Below are 19,114 nucleotides of genomic sequence, written 5' to 3'. Positions count from 1 at the left end.
ATACAGACTACTAACTTTTGGGTGTCGCAATACACCTCATTAATATTTTATGCGCACTACTAATCTGCTTACCAAATTGTGGGCGTAAGTAAATGTCCGTATGGTACTGAAAAGCTTTCGGCCATCATCCGAAGCCCTGGTGATTATTGGCCGGTGATATGTGACATCGCGCCGCCCGACTCTCTCCTCTGGTACTCTTTCAGTAGGAGTAGCAGCCTGTGTGTTTATATGTGAAGGTGCTGCCAGTATCTCCCGTGTCTTCGGTGTAGTTACTCCCTGTGCAGTTACTCCCCAATCAGAGGTGGATAGTCCAGGTGCCACAATTAAAAATCCCAACCAAGATTTTGTTTCAGTTAATCGTTTGAGAGACATTCCACGCACCTACCTGGATGGGCTGCCTCAAATTAGGAATGTAGTGCTGCTGTGCACCTCAGTTTCAGTCCCCAACAGGCCTGACCCCCGTTGGCTCTCCAGCGGTTTCGACTCCCCCGGGGGTCCTGAGGCCATTTGCCCATCGCCTTCATGTTGCATGTTGCCTTCCTGTGCCGATCTGCAGCAGAGCTGCTCCCACAGAGAGCAGAAAGGAGTCCTGTCCGCTGTTGGGTGAAGTTTTTATGGTGGCTGGAGTGCCAATCCTGCCAGCAACCCCCAAATTTGGAGGGTCATACCTGTATGACACCTGGCTGCAGCAGATGGGCATTTTCGGAGGGTGTGACTGGACCACATATTGGCCTGGGGGGTCGCCAACTGGGATCCTGAAGTGTTCCGTTGTGCGGTGAGCACGTCAGCGCGCTGTGCCAGTGCATGCTCCCCAACCTGACCTGACAACCAGTTGAGCAGGAGTCAGTCACAGAGTACTCAACTGGCTTGTTGAAACTAAATCTTATTCTGGATTTTTACTTTCTGGACCTGAAATGTCCACCACTGCCCCCAGTGCAGGTATGTCCCGGTGCGCTTATCCCCCAATACGATTATCCCCCAGTGCAGTTACTCATAATACAGTCATGCTCCAGTGCAGTTACTCCTAATACAGTTATGCTCCAGTGCAGTTACTCCTACTACAGTTATCCCCAGTGTAGTTATCCTTCCACAGCAAAGTGCCAGTGACTTTTGCTCCCCCAAGCTCCAGGTCCTGTTGCTGTTGCCTGATTTTTAAACCCTTACATTTTCTTTCCTTTAATTGGTTAATTGATCTGCAAGCCATGAAAAAAAAATGAACCTGAGATTTAAGAGGTAGCTGAAGTTTCTCTTGGCTGGGGAAGAAAAATCTATCCCTGGCTCCTTTGGTGAGGTACTGGCTTAGATTTTAAAAGGAGCCAGCACTTGTGTAATGCTGCATTGGGCAGGACCCGCAGAGGGCCTTTGATAAACACTGAGTCTGTGCAGAGGAGCAGCCAGTGCAGATCATGAGTGGAGATTATAGCTGCCTGCTTTGGGCCCCGGCTCTCGCGTAGCCGTGAGGTTCCTGTATGCTGGAGCTGGAGGAGCTACAGCTGGTTGGTTAACACAGATTACTGCGTGTGAAAGAGAATAAAGGGGAGTGGCCTTTAGCTGTATTTTTTATTCTAAGCCTTTTTCATTGGTAGCATGAATTAAATTGTTCTGGACCATTCCGGAGAGTTCCTGCAGCTAAAGCTCTGTGTTTCAGCTATGGGCCAGGATGTGATTTTCCAGTTAATTGGATAACTGATGCCGAACTGGTTTGAACAGGTAGCGTGTGTATTCAGGAAGCCAGGAGGGAGATGGGTTAAGTGTGTATGAAGTGTGTATGAAGTATGGATTTACGAATGAAGTGTGAACAGCCCAGCATCCTGGCACTCGCGTCTGCCGGAGAGAGCGTGAGCCGTGGTAATTCAGACCTGCCGAAGGATAGTTTCATTGTGTGTGAAAGCCGGTTTAGTTATATTTGGACGTAAAAATGTTTTTGGCTCTTGGTAAGGTGGGGGTTGGGGAAGAGGGTCTGTGTGAACTTCAGGAGTGGTGAGAAAGGGACGTGAAAATGTGTCGTTTACGTGACACAACTGGCATCGAGCTGCTTCGCACATGGGGCTGTGTAGCCACAGGACAGTCATAGTGCCCGTGCAGACCCCTGTCCACCGTCAGAAATGCCCATAATGGAGACACAATTGTCTGAACTGGACCTTGGAAAGTGGAAGAAGGATGTCTGGTCCTATGAATCCCATTTTCTGGTGCATGGTATAGAGTGCTGGGTACATGTCGCGTATCTGTGGGATGCTTTGGACCAAAAAGACCGATTCACAGCTATATAGACCCATATGGTGCCAGGCTCAGTGCCCTCTGTGTCGTAACACATTACTCCTCTGCCCATCATCATTATCTGCCATTTGTGCCACAGTAGCACAACCTGTTGGTTTGTACCAACCTTCACTTACATCCTGCATTGACTAGTCCTGGTCGCCCAGCACCCTGTTGGCGATTCAGGGTTTTTCCCACCTTAGGCCGCTCTCAGTAGATGCTCACCACAGCTGGCCATAAGCACCCACAAGCCTCGCCGTTTCAGAAACGCTCTGACCCAGTCGTCTGGCCGTAATGACCTGGACCTTATTTGAGTCTCTCTCGGATCTTTATCCTTGCCCATTTCTTCTGTATTCAATATGCCGACTACAAGTACCGTATGTTAGCTTACTGTCTAATATATCCCAGACCTTCAGACCTTCATGTTTGAGATAGTCACCATTATTTGCTTCACGTGGGTGTGATCATAATATTTTGCCTGATCAGCGTATTTGATTTATGTTTCCAAGATGACGTTTGAGGTTGAGATGCTGTTTAACATGAAGATGGTGAAATGCTTTATCCGAACTGACCTGTCATATCACGCTGTCGGGGAGTGGGGATTGTTTGGGTTGAGCATTTAAACCCTGAACTCCGCATGAATGGGAAGGATGTTGATTTCAGAGATCTGGCCACATATGGGGTACCCCGGGAACTCTGGAAATGCAAACCGCGCAAAAGAACTGAGAGGATTCTGAAAATGTAGCTGTAATAGGATGTAAAGGAGGACGAAGAAGACAAAAGCATCTGCCAAATATAATAAATGTAAATGTATGAATGAATAATACATTTATATAGCACTTTTCACAACACTACGAGCGCTGTACAGAACCAATGGGGAGCCACTTCAACCCCCACCGCTGTGTAGCCCCCACCTGGATGATAATACAGCAGCCACTCTGTGCCAGTATGCTCACCACACAGTAGCTAAGGTGGTGAAGGGGCTACACATTCACTAATTAGACATAGGGGACGATTAGGGGACTAGATTTGAAAGGGCCGCAATGGGCAGTTTTACCCAGGACATCGGGGTTCCACCCCCTACTCTTTCAAAAGATGCCAAGGGATCTTTTATGACCTCAGAGAGTCAGGACCTCGGTTTTATATCTCATCCGAAGAAGGGCACCATTTTTACAGCACAGTGTCCACATCACTGCACAGGGGCATTGGGATCCACACAGACCACCGGACGGGCTGACCTGTTGACCACAGTGTCCACATCACTGCACAGGGGCATTGGGATCCACACAGACCACCGGACGGGCTGACCTGTTGACCACAGTGTCCACATCACTGCACTGGGGCATTGGGATCCACACAGACCACAGGACGGGCTGACCTGTTGACCACAGTGTCCACGTCACTGCACTGGGGCATTGGGATCCACACAGACCATTGGACGGGCTGACCTGTTGACCACAGTGTCCACATCACTGCACTGGGGCATTGGGATCTACACAGACCACAGGACGGGCTGACCTGTTGGCCACAGTGTCCACGTCACTGCACTGGGTCATTGGGATCCACACAGACCACAGGACGGGCTGACCTGTTGACCACAGTGTCCACATCACTGCACTGGGGCATTGGGATCCACACAGACCACAGGACGGGCTGACCTGTTGACCACAGTGTCCACGTCACTGCACTGGGGCATTGGGATCCACACAGACCATTGGACGGGCTGACCTGTTGACCACAGTGTCCACATCACTGCACTGGGGCATTGGGATCCACACAGACCACCGGAGGGGCTGACCTGTTGACCACAGTGTCCACATCACTGCACTGGGGCATTGGGATCCACACAGACCACCGGAGGGGCTGACCTGTTGACCACAGTGTCCACATCACTGCACTGGGGCATTGGGATCCACACAGACCACCGGAGGGGCTGACCTGTTGACCACAGTGTCCACATCACTGCACTGGGGCATTGGGATCTACACAGACCGCAGGTTGGGCTGACCTGTTGGCCACATCGACACCTCTTCCTGCAGCAACCCAGCTTTCATAGATAAGAGACCAGCTAAGTACTGGCCAGGCCCAAACCTGCTTAGATTCAGATGGATAACCGCATGTGATATGGCTACAGTAACTAAGCTTGTGAAGAATCTTGCCATAACATTAACAAACAGAAGTGATGTCAGTTCCCTCACCTACCTGTACTAGTCTGCTAAATCATCACTCTTATGTTCTTCTGGAGAATCATAAACCTGAAGGATGGGTTCATTCCAGGCCACTCTCTGATTCATAGGGTTACTGCAATGGTGAGACTTCCCTCTGCCATCTAGGCCCTTACTTTTCTGGATTGGCTATGTTCCAACACATCAGTTTTCATGTTTTCATGGCCAACATCATATTCATGAATGTTGTAATGTGACATCACGCAGAGCTCGTACTCTAATGTTACATCACGCAGAGCTCGTACTGTAATGTGACATCACGCAGAGCTCGTACTCTAATGTTACATCACTCAGAATTCGTACTGTAATGTGACATCACGCAGAGCTCGTACTGTAATGTGACATCACGCAGAGCTCGTACTCTAATGTTACATCACGCAGATCTCGTACTGTAATGTGACATCACGCAGAGCTCGTCTTGCTGCCGAAACTCCTGCCAGCCTATGGTTCTGTTTTCTCAAGCATGGGTCTGCTGCGGAACATGGCATACTGTACATCATCTGGAGAGGATGGCAGTGGCAGCAGGAAATGGACGAGCTCTGAAACGCTCTACCTTCATGCTGACGGTGCAGGGAAGCACCCCTGTGGCGTAATGGTCCAGGAAATGAGGTCATGAATCTTGTAAAGGCTTCATTAAATCATGTCTTTGGCTGCATTGTTAAAGGCATTGTTGTGTCTTGTCAAAGCCCTTGTCAAAGTCTGGATCCTACGAGAACCTTCTGGAAGTGTGCCGTTATCTCTGTCAGGCGACAGGGACATTTTTCCTTGGAGACTGGCAGTCCTAGTGCCAGTATATCTTGCCAGCGGCCTGTTGGCAGTATGGACCACAGATCTTGACAAGGATCAGGCAGAACTTTAACCCCTTTGTCTGTCGAGCTGCAATTGTGGTTTAAATGTGAACCAACCAGGATGTCATTACCACCTTGGAATCTTGACAGTCTCTGTAAGGTTGTGGTTGTTGTGTGCTTCGGAATGGACAGCCAACATAAAGTGAATCATGTATAAAATGAAATGTGTGTATATAATGTAGCGTGAGGACACCCTCTGTCCATGTCAGGAGATCTCTGTGGTTAGCAAGACCTGTGTTCAGTAAGGTCTTTGTTGTGGGTATTTAGATTCATGTTAACTAGTGTTCTGGTTTATGCTGTCTTTGTGTGTGTGTGTGTGTGTGTGTTTGTACGTTAGAATGTATCCTGTTTAATTGTAATATTTACTGAGCAAAAAATAATGGCTAATACAGGTTAGACCTTGATTTATAGAAGACACCCACTAAAACGCCATTCATTGTAACTGCAGTTTATATACAACAAAAATCTTTGAAGGCACATTAAAAGTAACAATAATTAAATTACATGTTAAAAGACTGTATTTAAGGATCACAGTGTATCCGCTAGATACTAATCAATTGTAATTTTCTTTATACTTTTCCCAATATCCTTTCAGCCACTGTGTTTTACCCATTTATTAGCAAGAAGTTTTTGTAAGGAAGTGAAATTCTTTAAAAATGCACTTAAATTTAGTTCTATCACATCTCCTCATATATATTGTAATAAGTAAAGGTTAGTATAAGTGTAGCCTGTTGTTTCATTCTTACATAAATATGTTACACCGAATGACCATAGTTTGTTACCCTGAATGACGTTTTATCAAAAGCAAATTAGATTGCATTGATATTGTCATTGTCCCCATAATAAAACGCTTTTAGTATTAGTTGGGATCATTAAATTACATTTTTGAGTGAATGACAGCAGAAGCGGATGTTGAAAAAGAATAAGCATTTTATTCTATGAGGAATGTCTTCTGAAATGAAGGATGTGATAAATTCCTGATTGCTGAGTGATCAGGGTTCACACCAAGGGCAGCTTACTTTCTTGTCTAACAGCTGAAGCGCAGAATTGATGCAAATATTACTGATATGAACATAAAATTATTGACATGGACATATAGTAGCTGTTAGTTAACATGAATGACAAGCTGTCAGGAGGGGTGAATCCCCTCGGTGGTCTCTCTCAGTACTGGGGGGCAGATTGCACAGATGGGTTAGGGTGTGCAGTCCCCGCACTGGCGATTACTCTGCCCTCCCTTACATCCCGCTGTGGGTCCTATTTATAAACAATGTAACGATGATGTTCTTCTACCGGTTAAATGGACACAGGTTTAGGACCTGAATTTAGGGGAAAAGTAGCTAAACCACCTATAGATCAACTCTCCCCTGTTAAACGGGATTGCTTGGTTTGACAACTTCTTATTTATTAAACCGCCCCCCCCACCTGACAGAGATACTCAGTAAGCAATATTGAAGTTATTCCTTTAAGCCTTCATTTCTGATGCGCGTTCATTTTTCTGCTAGTGCCCCGCCTCGGTGCGCTCTAATCAGTTCCCATTTTGTGCTGCTCAAAGAAACAAAATGGCCCTTTCTTTTCCCGGGAATCTGTAACAGTGGCTTTATTCTGAGTGCATCTTTAACTCCCGTAATCTGTCTCTTTGTGCACTTCACCGGTGGCACGTCATGGCCAGAATCTCCGTAACTTGATGGCAGAGCCGTGTGGCTCTGTGGGAGGCAGATGATGAAAGGGTGGGGGTCCAAAGGGCACGGTGCCAGAGTCCCGGGGTGACCGTGTGAGGTGGGAGGGCGGGGGTGTGACGTGAGGGGGAATGTATCTTGACACGGCTGTTCTTGAGGGGGTGTTTGCCCAGAAATGGGAACCGTCGCAGCCAACAAGTCATGGCACCCGGGCAGGGTGCAACCTCCCAGCATGCAATGCGTTCACCTCTTACTTCAGACGGGTTCATTTGGGTTCCTGTCAGTTGCTCCGCCACTATGGAAAGCACCCCGTGGAAGGTGCCAGAACACTAGTTGAAGTGCTTCAGTGATATGGTGGCCAGCATCCCTTGGATTACACATGAAATTAAGTTTTAGGCCGTAGACAGACATCTTACAGGGTTAATATCTATAATTCATGGAACCAGTTTTAAAAAGTTCTGCCTGAGGTCTTAACGTTAAATGCTGGATTTCTTTAGTCCGTTACATCTGTCACATACAGTGTGTTTTCCTCGACGCTCATTGGCTCATAAACTCTGCAGCAGCCGTAAAGCACGTAAATGGACAAACATGTACTTCAGAATCATTTGGTTTCTCCCCGGATGAGGGCTTCCGGCCCCGAAGGGCCTCCGGCGCTCGGGCTGAATTGCACCTCCTGCTTCTCCCTTAATCCGTGGCAAGCGGCGTTCTGTTTATTTGGCTGCAGCTTTGTCCTGATTGTGTTACAGTTTAAGTAACAAATCTGGGGGACCACATCCAGTAGGGTTTAGGTGACTTACAGAAAGCAGTGCGAGAGCCGGAGTTTTGAGAATCTTCTCCAGCTACAGGCAGCTCTGCCCTACAAAGGCAAGACACAGTAACTACACTGACACCGAAACTAAGGAAAAGGGCTTCAAAGTTCTCTGTCCACCCAAATGTGTAGTAGGCAGCGGTGGAAATTTCAGGTCCAGAGAGTACAAATCCAGACCAAGATTTTGTTTCAACCAATCAGTTGAGTATAGAGTCCCCTGGGTCCCCTGACTTTTAATGGTCTTGCTCTGCGCTGCTGCGATGGTGCAGGCCGGCCGGTCGAGACGCTGCGAGGCCCCACTGTGTCTCATGGCTCTACTGCGGACTCTGGATAATCAGGCAGCTCAGCGCTGACGCAGGTCAGAATGACTGATTACTCTGTCTGTGGCTGCTGCCGTCTCTCGTCCATGGTTTGTCCAGGTATATTTGCTGGACTTCTCAGGTAGAGCTCTTGCCTCTTGGTTCATTTAATCTCCTCGTTTAATGTGCACTTTGGAAAGCTACTACTCTGGAGAAAAATGAGACAACAGCAACATTTTTTGTTTCACTCATTTCTCAATTTATGGGTCTGAATAATATATTCATGTTTTTACAAACTGCACCCTGTCTCTTCTCCGTTTCTCATTAATGAAGGGCTTCTTCCTTGCTTTATGGGACTTCAGTCCTGCTTCTAGGAGCCTGATAAGACCTGTCCTAGCAGTGCACTTCACACCTGCACTTAATGTTTCCCATTCCTTGTGAAGGTCACGTGACGTCATCCTACGATTCATGAGGAACTGTCAGATAAGTTAACGGTCATCTCTGGCATTAGAAAGTCGCTTCTGCCCTTTACCTTGCTGGTTTCTGGTCGTTCCCAGTATCTCTTGCTTCATATTATCCTTGAGTGCTGCTGTCTCAGAAGTTTTGAACTTGGAAGCAACCTGATGCTCAGAGTAGCCTCTGCCAGCAGGACCAGGATTAAACCAGGACCAGCTGTAAACCAGTTGTATACAAACATCATCTCTGTGTGGACAGGGCTCATTGGCTGCTTAGCCACATGAAGAAACCCCACCTCTGTTTTGGTGGCACTCCACCCCCTCCCATACCTGCAGGGACATTTCCCTCTGTGTATTTCTCAGGTGTATTTTAAGTACATTTCCACACGAGCGCGTAAGCAGAGAAATGTGTCCATTGGGCCGGCGAGATAAATGGGAAACAGGTCGCCAAGAGAAGGGGGATTTTGAAAATGAAAGATTTCTCTCTTTAAGAATGCAGTTCGGGTCGGAATGATGAAAGCGGGAAGTGTGAGAAAACAAAGGGTTCGAGCAGTTAAGAGCGCGGAGTAAGAGTAATGAAGGAACCATGGAACCATTCTAGTTTCCATGACAACAAGCACCCAGAATAAATAAAAAAAAAAAGGGAACATTTTTGTTCAGTTCCAATATGAGGACTAGTGCTAATTGCATTCCATTGATCATCTGTACCAGAACCGCTCCAAGTTGTCCAGGTTCTCCAACTCTGTCTGTTCCGATTACTATTATTCATATCTTACTAAAACTTTCAACCTTTTGAATAACACTTCACTAGAGCATACACTCTAATTTTAACTGAGAGGAACTGAAATAGATCCGTATGTGATCCCTCGAGAAGCTTTTGCTTTGCTTGTGGAACTTGAGAAAATCGAATTGAAAATCATGGTCTCGCTAACGACGTCTTAAGTGCGCAGCCCCACTAACACATCGTCCATCCTGGGGGTGCAGCAGACTCTCAGTGGGTGACACCATAACCTCACTGTGGGCCTCTTTCCCACTCTGGCTCATGTAGGCTCTCTCTGGAGACCCTAGTCTTTCTGTTGTACCTTCTAGCCAGGTATATAACCTCAGTGCCTTTAGTAAAATGTCAGCTATAAACCGTATAGAGCAGCGGTAGGCAGCCCTGATCATAGCGCACCAGCATCCTGCAAGTTGTCCACCCTACCTGGTCTCCGTTGAACCACACCTGATCTGCTCATAAGGAGTCAACTAGGCAGGTCAGCTGAGCTTCCAAGGAAATGCCCTGGTAACAGTGTAAGCAGTACTGGGACAAGAGCTACAGAACATCCTCCAAACAAAGCAAGAACCTAATAAGACTACTACTTAAAGCAAAAGACATGTCATGGATTGAATCAGTGGCTTTGAACGCCTTCCAGCCAATCAGAATGGAGTTCTCAGTTCATAAAACGAGAGAGCTCTGGCCGCCATGGTTACCGTTTGGAAAAGCGACGTTGATGGGACGTCATGGACCAGAAAGGACAGGAATATCTGCTTTTACTAGTATGTTCCTCATCTTCTTTCCCACCCCCTCAAAAAATAAAACCAAAACCTCTAGTGCTTTCTACAGCTGTAAACTGGGTCAGTCTTTAATGAACTGCTTGGCCCATTTCTCCACTCCCCCCTCCAACCCCTAGCTGATGGAGTCAGACAGTGGTGGACTGAAAATCAGTATCCTTTCAGCTAACAGATGCTCTCCTGTCCATCTCATTGCTGTTTCTGACCAATCGATGCACTGAGATTCACAGGCTGAGGCCAGCAAGGGCACCAACTGTATCCATGATCATTTCTCTAGAGCAAAGCTATAGATGCCAGATTATCGATGCTCATAATGACTGTGAATATCAAACCACCCCATGTGGTCTCCAGGAATTGATACAGGTGGTTGTCTCTGCTCACAGGAATGGATTTCAAATGCTGTTTAATCAATCCATTAACAGTGCCAGCGCTCAGCGATCTCTGCATTTATGTATAGGCAGTGTGGAGTCTTTTTTCCTTTGTAAGTGACTATCCGATGGCTAAAACGCTGTTCGAAAGGTGGACGTACGGTAATGAATATTTTACTTTGTGGACCTGGAAGGCAGAAGCTGAGATGCTCTGGAGACCTGGATCCTCCTATAAAATTCCACCGTCAGTGTGTGGTTGCTGTGTGTGGTCCCCATGACCTGTAAAATATAATGGAATACCCATGTTGTCAGGACCAAAGAGCAGAAATGTGCCCGCAGTGAGAATGTGCAGAAAGTCCACTTGTAACAAAAGTGATAGTTCAGGTCCTGGGGGTGAGGGGGCAGGGCATTGGGCTTGTATACTCTCTTGTATACTCTCTTGTATACTCTCTTGTATACTCTCTTGCATACTCTTTGAAGGTGCCTTAGGAAAAATGCCCGTTTTATATAAAAATGGGCAAAAGGAAGAGTGATGGTTAGTCTGTGTCGGCACATCTTATACAGATATGTCAGGTGCGTTCGCTGCTTTGGACAGACGTCTGATGCAGGCTGTCTGTGGATAAGGCACAGGATCACTGTGATCACACCAGAATATTTGGATGGGCTTGATCTGTTAATGATCCTGGCGGTTGTTATGGTGACACTGATGCCACAGCATCTGCTGTCCACACAGATGACGGGAAGCTCTCCCTGGACGAATTCCAGGCCTTCTTCTCGGATGGCAATCTGAACGAGGAGGAGCTGGAGAAGTTGTTTCACACGATTGATTCGGACAACACCAGGTAAGGCGTGGCCTCCTCCCCCACCCCCATCCCCCCCCCCCAAGTTTCCCCTTTGAAGCCTCAGTAACTGGGCACATCTTTTAAATAGTCACTTCTTCTAACATGGGGCTTTTGTGGAGGGACCTCAGCAGACTTTACAGTAAAACAGAGCAGTGTGAATGTGATAAACCCAATAGGTAACGATAACCCTGCATAGCAAAAGGAAGAGGGGCACTGCAAAGCTAAACGGACCCCCCCCCGCCCGCCCCCGGCATGCCTCAGACCTCCTCATGCTGCTCCTATCCCGGATCCACCTAGCTGTGTTGGTGTTTGATGTAAATTCAAAACAGCTCATACTATAGTTGCTGTTTGAAGACTGTAGTGGCCCATAATCTTGATAATGATGAGGCTGCTCGATGAATGAATGAATAAGTATCAGTTTGACTGAAATTAAGCAAATGGACAGTTGTTATACATCAGCCTGCAGGTCTGAACATATAGATGTGAAGTGCTACAGTACCTTAATGAGAGGAACTGGAATGTGAGTCAGTCAGTTAGACGTAGCTCACTAACTAAGCATTGACATGCAGCTATGAAGAGCCCAATCTATATATGATCCAGAGATTCTTCATTTACCTCCCTGACAACAGTAATTATCATGTATTCCTTTTGACCAAATGAGACCACAGCCTCATCCTGCGTATTACAAACTTCTCCTGATTGCTTCAGCAAGTGCGTTAGCTGATATAGGAATCCCACGCCTCTCCTCTCCTTTATTGTACCATTTGGCTGGGATGATGATGCTTTTGATCAGGTTGACGTGTGGGTGGGGAGATCAGTTCCCACTCAGACCACTGGTGGGCCGGCTGTGGTGGGGATTATGTGAATCTTTTGGAGGTTCTGGGTAATTAAGTTTTTTGGCCTGGCTGCCTGTTTTAAGTCAGAGGAACATAATGAAATTCTGATGCTGCAGTTGCCAGTGCAATAAACATAAAATAGGGAAAGAGCAACTTGTAGCTTGTTGCTATCTTGTAATCTGTCCAGTGCACGTTAGCATCTTCCAGTTTGGCAGCAGTGCCTGGTTCCTTGGCTCCTGGTTCCTTGGCTCCTGGTTCCTTGGCTCCTGGTTCCTGAGGTGGAGGGCATGTAATAGGGGTATTGGCCTCTGTGGTCTTACCGCTGGCCATCTCCTCCATTTAAAGCCACCTCCTTCATTCCCATACATACTACTGCTTAGCCCGCATTTTCATCGAAAGCGATATCCAAAGTGATATACAGTAAAATAGAAGAAGCAGAGTCAGCCAGTCTAAGGAACAGGGTTAGGGGCCTTGCTCACATCTCCATAAATCCACGTCGCCTGCCATGGGATTTGGACCAGTGATCTTCTCACGACAGGCGCAGTGGACTAACCAGCTGATCCATACGCTGCCTCATTGCTTTTGGTCAGTGTCTCTTCTGTCCAAAACGGAGAGATAGGAGAAGTTTTCCCTTTGAGGGGACGTGGTGTTTCAAATCTCTTCATTTTTGAAGACCTTAAAGATTGCGGTTTTAGAATGAAGAGCTTGTGGCAGGACATAGACACACAGCCCAGGTCAGAAATGTATATATTTATATATGCATGTTTTCCAGTTGTCCTTGTAAATACATTTATGATACAAATGTATAAATGTTTCATTCGTTATACTTATAAGTCTTGACCTAATCACTGATCTTGAATGAAGCATGGCTGTTGTGCATTTTTCCCCAAAATGAATAAATATCACCTTCTGTATATAAAACATCTTCTCCCTAAAGAAATGGGTAACATTCGTTAATGTTTAATTTGACCTGGTAGAAAAGTTGTAATAAAAACCAGCATTAAAGGTCCTTACTATTAAAAACAGTATTTTATTGGTCTACAGAGTTACATTCTGTACTACAGGTTTGCAACGAATGCCTGCATTAGGATATTTTAGAAGCCAAACACAAGTTTCCTGTTTTCTGCCCGACTTGGGTGAACTTTTCACTTGTACGGTTCCTTCCCCATCCTGCTGTCGTCTTTGCTTCCTTTTCACATTGTAGTGAGTGAGTTACGGTAATGAAGGGTGGGCAGCTGTAGTCCAGAACGGCTGAAGGCATGTCTTTCGGCGCTAGTTTCAGAGTCAGGTGGAACCAGGCCTCCTGTTTGCCATGTAAGCTTCAGAGCTGCTTCATAACAATGGTGAAGGAAAGATGTTCCCTTCCCTGCACTGCAGGCTCTGTGGATGGTTCTCCTCTTCTCTTTAGGTTTATTCCCCACTAATTTCTCTTCCTCTCCTCCTCATCATCACTATCTGTGCCTCCTGCAGTGGGAATCTGGGCACCTGGCTCATCAGTTGGAGACCAGAACTCAGTAGTAGAGATTGATCTCAGCATCTTCTGCCTGCTGATTCAGTACAGCAGGGAATTCCCTTGGATGGGATGCCAGTTTATGGTGGGGAACACCTGGGACATTTTGAGCAGAGGTGTAGTTAGAAATTCTGGGGTCCCCGACAAAACGTCACCTTGAGCCCCCACCTCCATTGTGCGACCTCACCTTGTATAAAGTTCCCCCCACTCATGGTTTCACATTCAGTTTTTCAGTTGACTGATTTGGTGTATTTGAATCAATCCATTCATTAGTGGGAGAGCTGTACGTTACATTTGTGAACATTCATGCATGGTTGTGTTCATGGCTTAATCAGTCGTTTGATATTCATGATAATGCATGTTTATTGTTTCTAGGTTTAAGTAGATAAAACATAAATCATTTAATTGTATTATTTTATGTATCCCAGGGCCCGTGTCAAGCGCTGGCCCCCTGATTCTGGTAGCGTATCCATGCTCCTACTGCATCCCTGATTTTGAGACTCTCATGACACTGGGATTACATGCGAGCTGCACATGCAGTTCGTCAGGCAGCAGAGAAACACTAAGTCACCCAACCAGTGCAGATTTAAATGACAAGTCCTGCTGTCAGCGTCTAGACCGGGCTGAGGAGTGGGACCAGGAGGCCAGGCATGACTTAGTGTGTGTCAGCCAGTCACTTAGATGTTCTGGAAAGCTTCTGCTGATGTAACATTATTGAGACATTCATGTAGCGGATCCCCCTGACTAAGCAAGGGTTAGGAATAAGAGTAGGAAATTTGCTACTCATCCTCACCTGTCCTAGTGAAATAGCAGAGATATTTGTGAGAATTTGTCTCCAATGACTATGGACTTGGTCACCCGCCAAGTAAGGACGTCAGATATTTATTGTGTGCATTGAACTTGCAAGCTTTACTTATAAATGCATGCAGTGATTCTGTCACCTTCCATAACTTTGTGGTGGAGTGAACAGAAAGTGTGACGGAGATGTGAAGTGAGTCTGGTGTGGATGTGAAAAGTCATGCCGCAGTGAATGAGGAGACCTATAGGAAGACAGTTTTGATGTCTGAGGATAGTAGATGCTGGATCTTTGCATCTGGATGTTGAGGCTGAACCTGTATCAGCTGCCAGATATTAGCAGACTAACTGCAAGCTTTTAAGTCATTGTGATCTGTCAGTATCGTCATTCATGTCAATATCTCCCTTCCCCCATTGGCTGTTCACCGAAATCAAGCCTATGGCTCAACATTTGTTGATTAACGTTGCATAAACATATTTATTTCTGGCTGACCACACAGTGCCCATCAAATGTAAGTTAACAATTTGTCATCTGGCTGAAAAACTTCTTTTCTTGCAAACCAAGAATTACTACATATTAATCTGCAGTGTTTTTATAGATAAGTGTTGGCAAGAGGTTTTTACAGTATAGCAGATGTATGCTGCAGTTTCAGGAATGAAAAATTATTTGCTTAAAAAGAGCATAATGTCCTTTTTTTATTTTTTTTTCAGTTTGGGATTGTTTTATTACACCTGCTTATATATTATTCAGTAATTTAACATCATGTCGACGTGATGGATGGATTATCAAAGCGCCACTCTTTCGGCATACCTTGTACAATGTTTTCTTTATTGCCTTTGGAGTTAATTGCTTTGGCTTTTGAAAGCTTTAATTTCCACTTCGAGTCGCTGCGTTTTAGTGGTAATGTGGTTTATTGACTGCCCAAAACACAGCCAGCTTGGTGTGTTAGCATCCCTGCGGCGCAAGTCCCTCTCAACCCGAGTCTGCTCTCTCATTCTCTCTCTCTCTCTCTCTCTCTCTCTTCCCTCCTCCTCTCTCTCTCTCTTCCCCCTTTCTCACACTCTATCCTCCCACCTCTCTTTCTCTCTCTATCTTCCCCCTCCTCTCTCTCTTCCCCTCCTCTCTCTCTATCTTCCCTCTTCTCCCTCTATATTCCCCCTTTCTCTTTCTCTATCCCACCTCTCTCTCTCTCTATCTTCTCCCTTTCTCTCTCTATCCCCCCTTTCTCTCTCTCTATCCCCCACTTCTCTCTCTCTGTCTTCCCTCTTCTCTATCTTCCCCCCTCCCCCCACCTCTCTCCCTCTCTCGATCTCTTTCTCTCTTTCCCCTTTCTCTCTCTCTATATCCCCCACCTCTCTCTCTGTCTTCCCCCCCTCTCCACCCACCTCTCTCTCTCTCTCTCTCTCTCTCTCTCTCTGCACTTATAAAACACTTGCGGTACACAGTCCTGCTGGTACCAGCGATGTTGAAGGTAATGTATTGACTGGACCACAGTCCAAGCCCCCTTAGTAATGTTTGGTGTGTTTTGTGAAATTTATAAAGGAATTAAAGCTGCTGCAGTCTGTGCAGGAGCAGTTTGATTGAGGCGTGATGGGGGGGCCTGGGGATGAGCGGAGCCCCCGCCTGCTGGGTCCCCACAGCTCGCTGATGAAATGCTAACACTGGCATGACACCTTGGAGATGGCTGAGGGGCCGAATGCCAGGCTTCCATATGCAGCCATACTGGCCAATTAAATAACGATGATGTGAGAACATTTACCTCTGAAGAGCAGCATCTACTGCAGTCAGACCATGAGGTGTCCAGTACATGTGCAGAATTTTTTTGAGACTCTGGGTTAGGCTTTGCAGAGCCAATAATTTAATTATTCATTGGGCCTGAAGTGAAACTCATTTTAGGAACTACATATTTAATACTTTATTGTGCACTAAAACGCTTGTGATAGTCTTTGTCTATTTGGATGATTTCCTATCTTGCATGTGCTGTATAATGAAATGTACTTTATTGTTGGGTAAGTGATAAATGCTGTCTGCCTACTTAAAAGCACTGTAACTACATTTAAAAAAAAATCATAAACACTTGGGAGGTTTGCATGTGTTTAGTTTACTAATACTGGGATGGAGATTACTGACTGGACTAATTATATACCAATTATTGCTTGTATGAGTAATGAAGGAGTCATTAATATGTAAATATGTAAAGTCTAGGAGCATCAGGAAAGGGTGTTGTAAGAGATCACCCAGAATGCACTGGGGTCACCAAGATGGCTGCAGTTCCATTCACAACTTTAGTCTATAATCCTCAGTCCAATTTTCCATTAGTTATATTCCCTCTGCTGGTCAGAATGATTAGGATATGTACCAACAACAACGGTCAGGCAGCTCCTGAGGAAAATGTTCATGGGGGGGTGGGGGAAATGGAGAACGTTTCCTCTTTTGTGTACCGCCAGTTCAGCAGGCGAGCTGTGGCGGCCCCTTCTCCCGGACACCTCCCAGCCCCCCCGCCCTGATTAACTCCCTTCTGTCTGCTAGCTTGTCCCTCGCCTCACCTTTTTTCCTGCTCTTCCTTTCTCGTTTTCTCCTTCTCCATGCCTGTCTGCTGCTTCCTTCCCCGTGGTCTTTCAGTAATGTTGACACTAAGGAACTCTGTGGTGAGTACCTGATGATCGCTGGTTCGTCTCTGTGCCTGTCTGCCTGCTTAGCATGCTTTTCATGACTGCTAAGGAACCCGTTGGACCATGGATATAAATTTTGGGGGGATGGGGGGGGGGGGGGGTTGGTAGCCCCCGCAATAGTCGAAACCAGCCTGGACCCCCTTAAAATGGTGGAGATCTCAACCTCCCCAATGCTCAACCCAAAGTTATGCCCTTGCTTTGGACCTTTCGTTACTCTCCATTTTCCGTTTTAAAGCCAATGACCCATTATGTGTCTGGGTCATGTCAGGCAGAATGACTGCGTGTAGCACTGGTAAGGAATCATTAACGTAACCAGTGAGAACTGGAATATAATATGGGCAGTAGATCCTGCGCCAATGAGAAGCCTGGGAGTCCAGACAGAAGGCGGGATGTTCCGATCACCAGATGGCAGTTATATGACAACACTTTTAGTAATAGGAGCATTTGGGTTCATGGTGATAAGAGTTAGTACCGAATGAGTAATCTGAATGGTGATGGTTCAGTCATAATTTCCCCAGTAAGATATCCAATGGTCAGAAGGGTCAAAATTGCATGTTACTTTAGGCAAGAGTATCAGTAGGAATTTACATATAAAATTCAGTATACAGCAGTAAAAAGATTGTGTTTAGTTGTATTGATTGTTATTAAAGTGCACTGTAAAGAGCACATTGCCTCTTGTTCCAGTGAACCTGATCTCTGTCTAAATGTAGGTGAGAGTTTGTGTGTGTGTGTGTGTGTTTGAGTGTTTGTGTAGGTTATGTGATAAAAACCTGCTATTTTGACATTGTGGGAACCATCTTTTGAGTCCCCACAGGGGGAAACTAAATTTTATAAAAATCTGTGAGTGCAATAAAAAAAACTAAAAGTGCCAAAAGTCTTGTATTTTCTTTGGTTACTTATGGTTAAGGTTAGGGCTGGGTGGGGGTTAAGGTCATCATAGCTGGAATTATGGTTTATCCCATAGAAATGAATGGACGATCCCCACAAAGATATGAGTACAGGTGTGTGTGTGTGTGTGTGTGTGTGTGTGTGTGTGTGTGTGTGTGCGTGTGCGTGTGCGTGTGCGTGCTTGCGCGTGGTTGCGTGCCTTTTAAGAGTGTGTGAAAACTGACATTGTACCCCCAGACTACTTTGTGAAGCACATGGGTGACTATGAGGGTGTGCTGGCCTCGCTGGAGACACTGAACCTGTCCATCCTCAAAGCCATGGACTTCACCAAGAAGGTAAGCATGAGCGCAGTGAGTGCTCGGTTTCCTAGGCGACACTGTACCGCCAGTCACTTGTCTTTTTACACTGCCATGTCCTTTCTCGCTAAGACGTGGTTGGACCAATGCAGACCGGGTACATTGCATCCGCAGTTCAGCTAGTCGCCATCCCATCGTCAGGCCGAGCATTGCTTTCTGTACTGTTCTAATTTATCGCTAAACATGGTTTTAGCAGTTGAGGTCACTGGTCATCATCACAATTTTTGTGTTTAACCAGGACAACTGTACCTTTAACCAGGGTTTAGCTCCTGTGGGTAGTGGTGCCCTAATGGTTAGGGAAGCGCACTTGTAATTGAAAGATTCAAATCTCTGACCAGCAAGGTACCACTGAGGTACCCTGAGCAAGGTTCCGCCCCCAAGCCCTGCTCCCCGGGCGCTGAATTAGCTGCCCCCTGCTACTGTATGTCACGATGTCACATATGGGTTAAATGCAGAGGACACATTTTGTTGTTGTGTCCTGTGATGTGTCAACAATGACCACTGATCACTAAATCCTAATTCAGGGTCAAATAGGCCTGCTGGACATTCTGTGTAACTTCTGACTGTGGTCATTTTATGTGCTTTATAACTATGATCATTCTGTGCACCTTCAAACCACTTTCTTCTCTTGAGTATTTCTTTAGTCTTGTGTTTTACGTATCTTTATAGTTTATGGTGTTGATGTTACTCAAAATCGGCCTCATAAAACTACATGATGTGGTTGACAT

General features: G+C 46.1%; 1 protein-coding gene across 2 annotated transcripts in view; it reads left to right on the top strand.

The window, feature by feature from the left end:
- The window catches only part of necab2 (N-terminal EF-hand calcium binding protein 2), a 76,872-nt gene that overhangs the window by 12,919 nt on the left and 44,839 nt on the right, over positions 1-19,114 (top strand). For both annotated transcript variants that reach the window (XM_023827092.2, XM_023827091.2), the window contains exons 3-5: positions 11,220-11,328; positions 17,093-17,118; positions 18,268-18,365. In XM_023827092.2, coding sequence (XP_023682860.1) covers positions 11,220-11,328; positions 17,093-17,118; positions 18,268-18,365 — 233 coding nt within the window. The remainder of the gene's footprint in view (positions 1-11,219; positions 11,329-17,092; positions 17,119-18,267; positions 18,366-19,114) is intronic.

The sequence above is a fragment of the Paramormyrops kingsleyae genome, chromosome 13 (assembly GCF_048594095.1).
Source record: "Paramormyrops kingsleyae isolate MSU_618 chromosome 13, PKINGS_0.4, whole genome shotgun sequence".
In the NCBI taxonomy this organism is placed as follows: domain Eukaryota; kingdom Metazoa; phylum Chordata; class Actinopteri; order Osteoglossiformes; family Mormyridae; genus Paramormyrops; species Paramormyrops kingsleyae.
The sequence above is the reverse complement of the archived record's forward strand: the minus strand, read 5'-3'. Positions and strand labels throughout refer to the sequence as shown.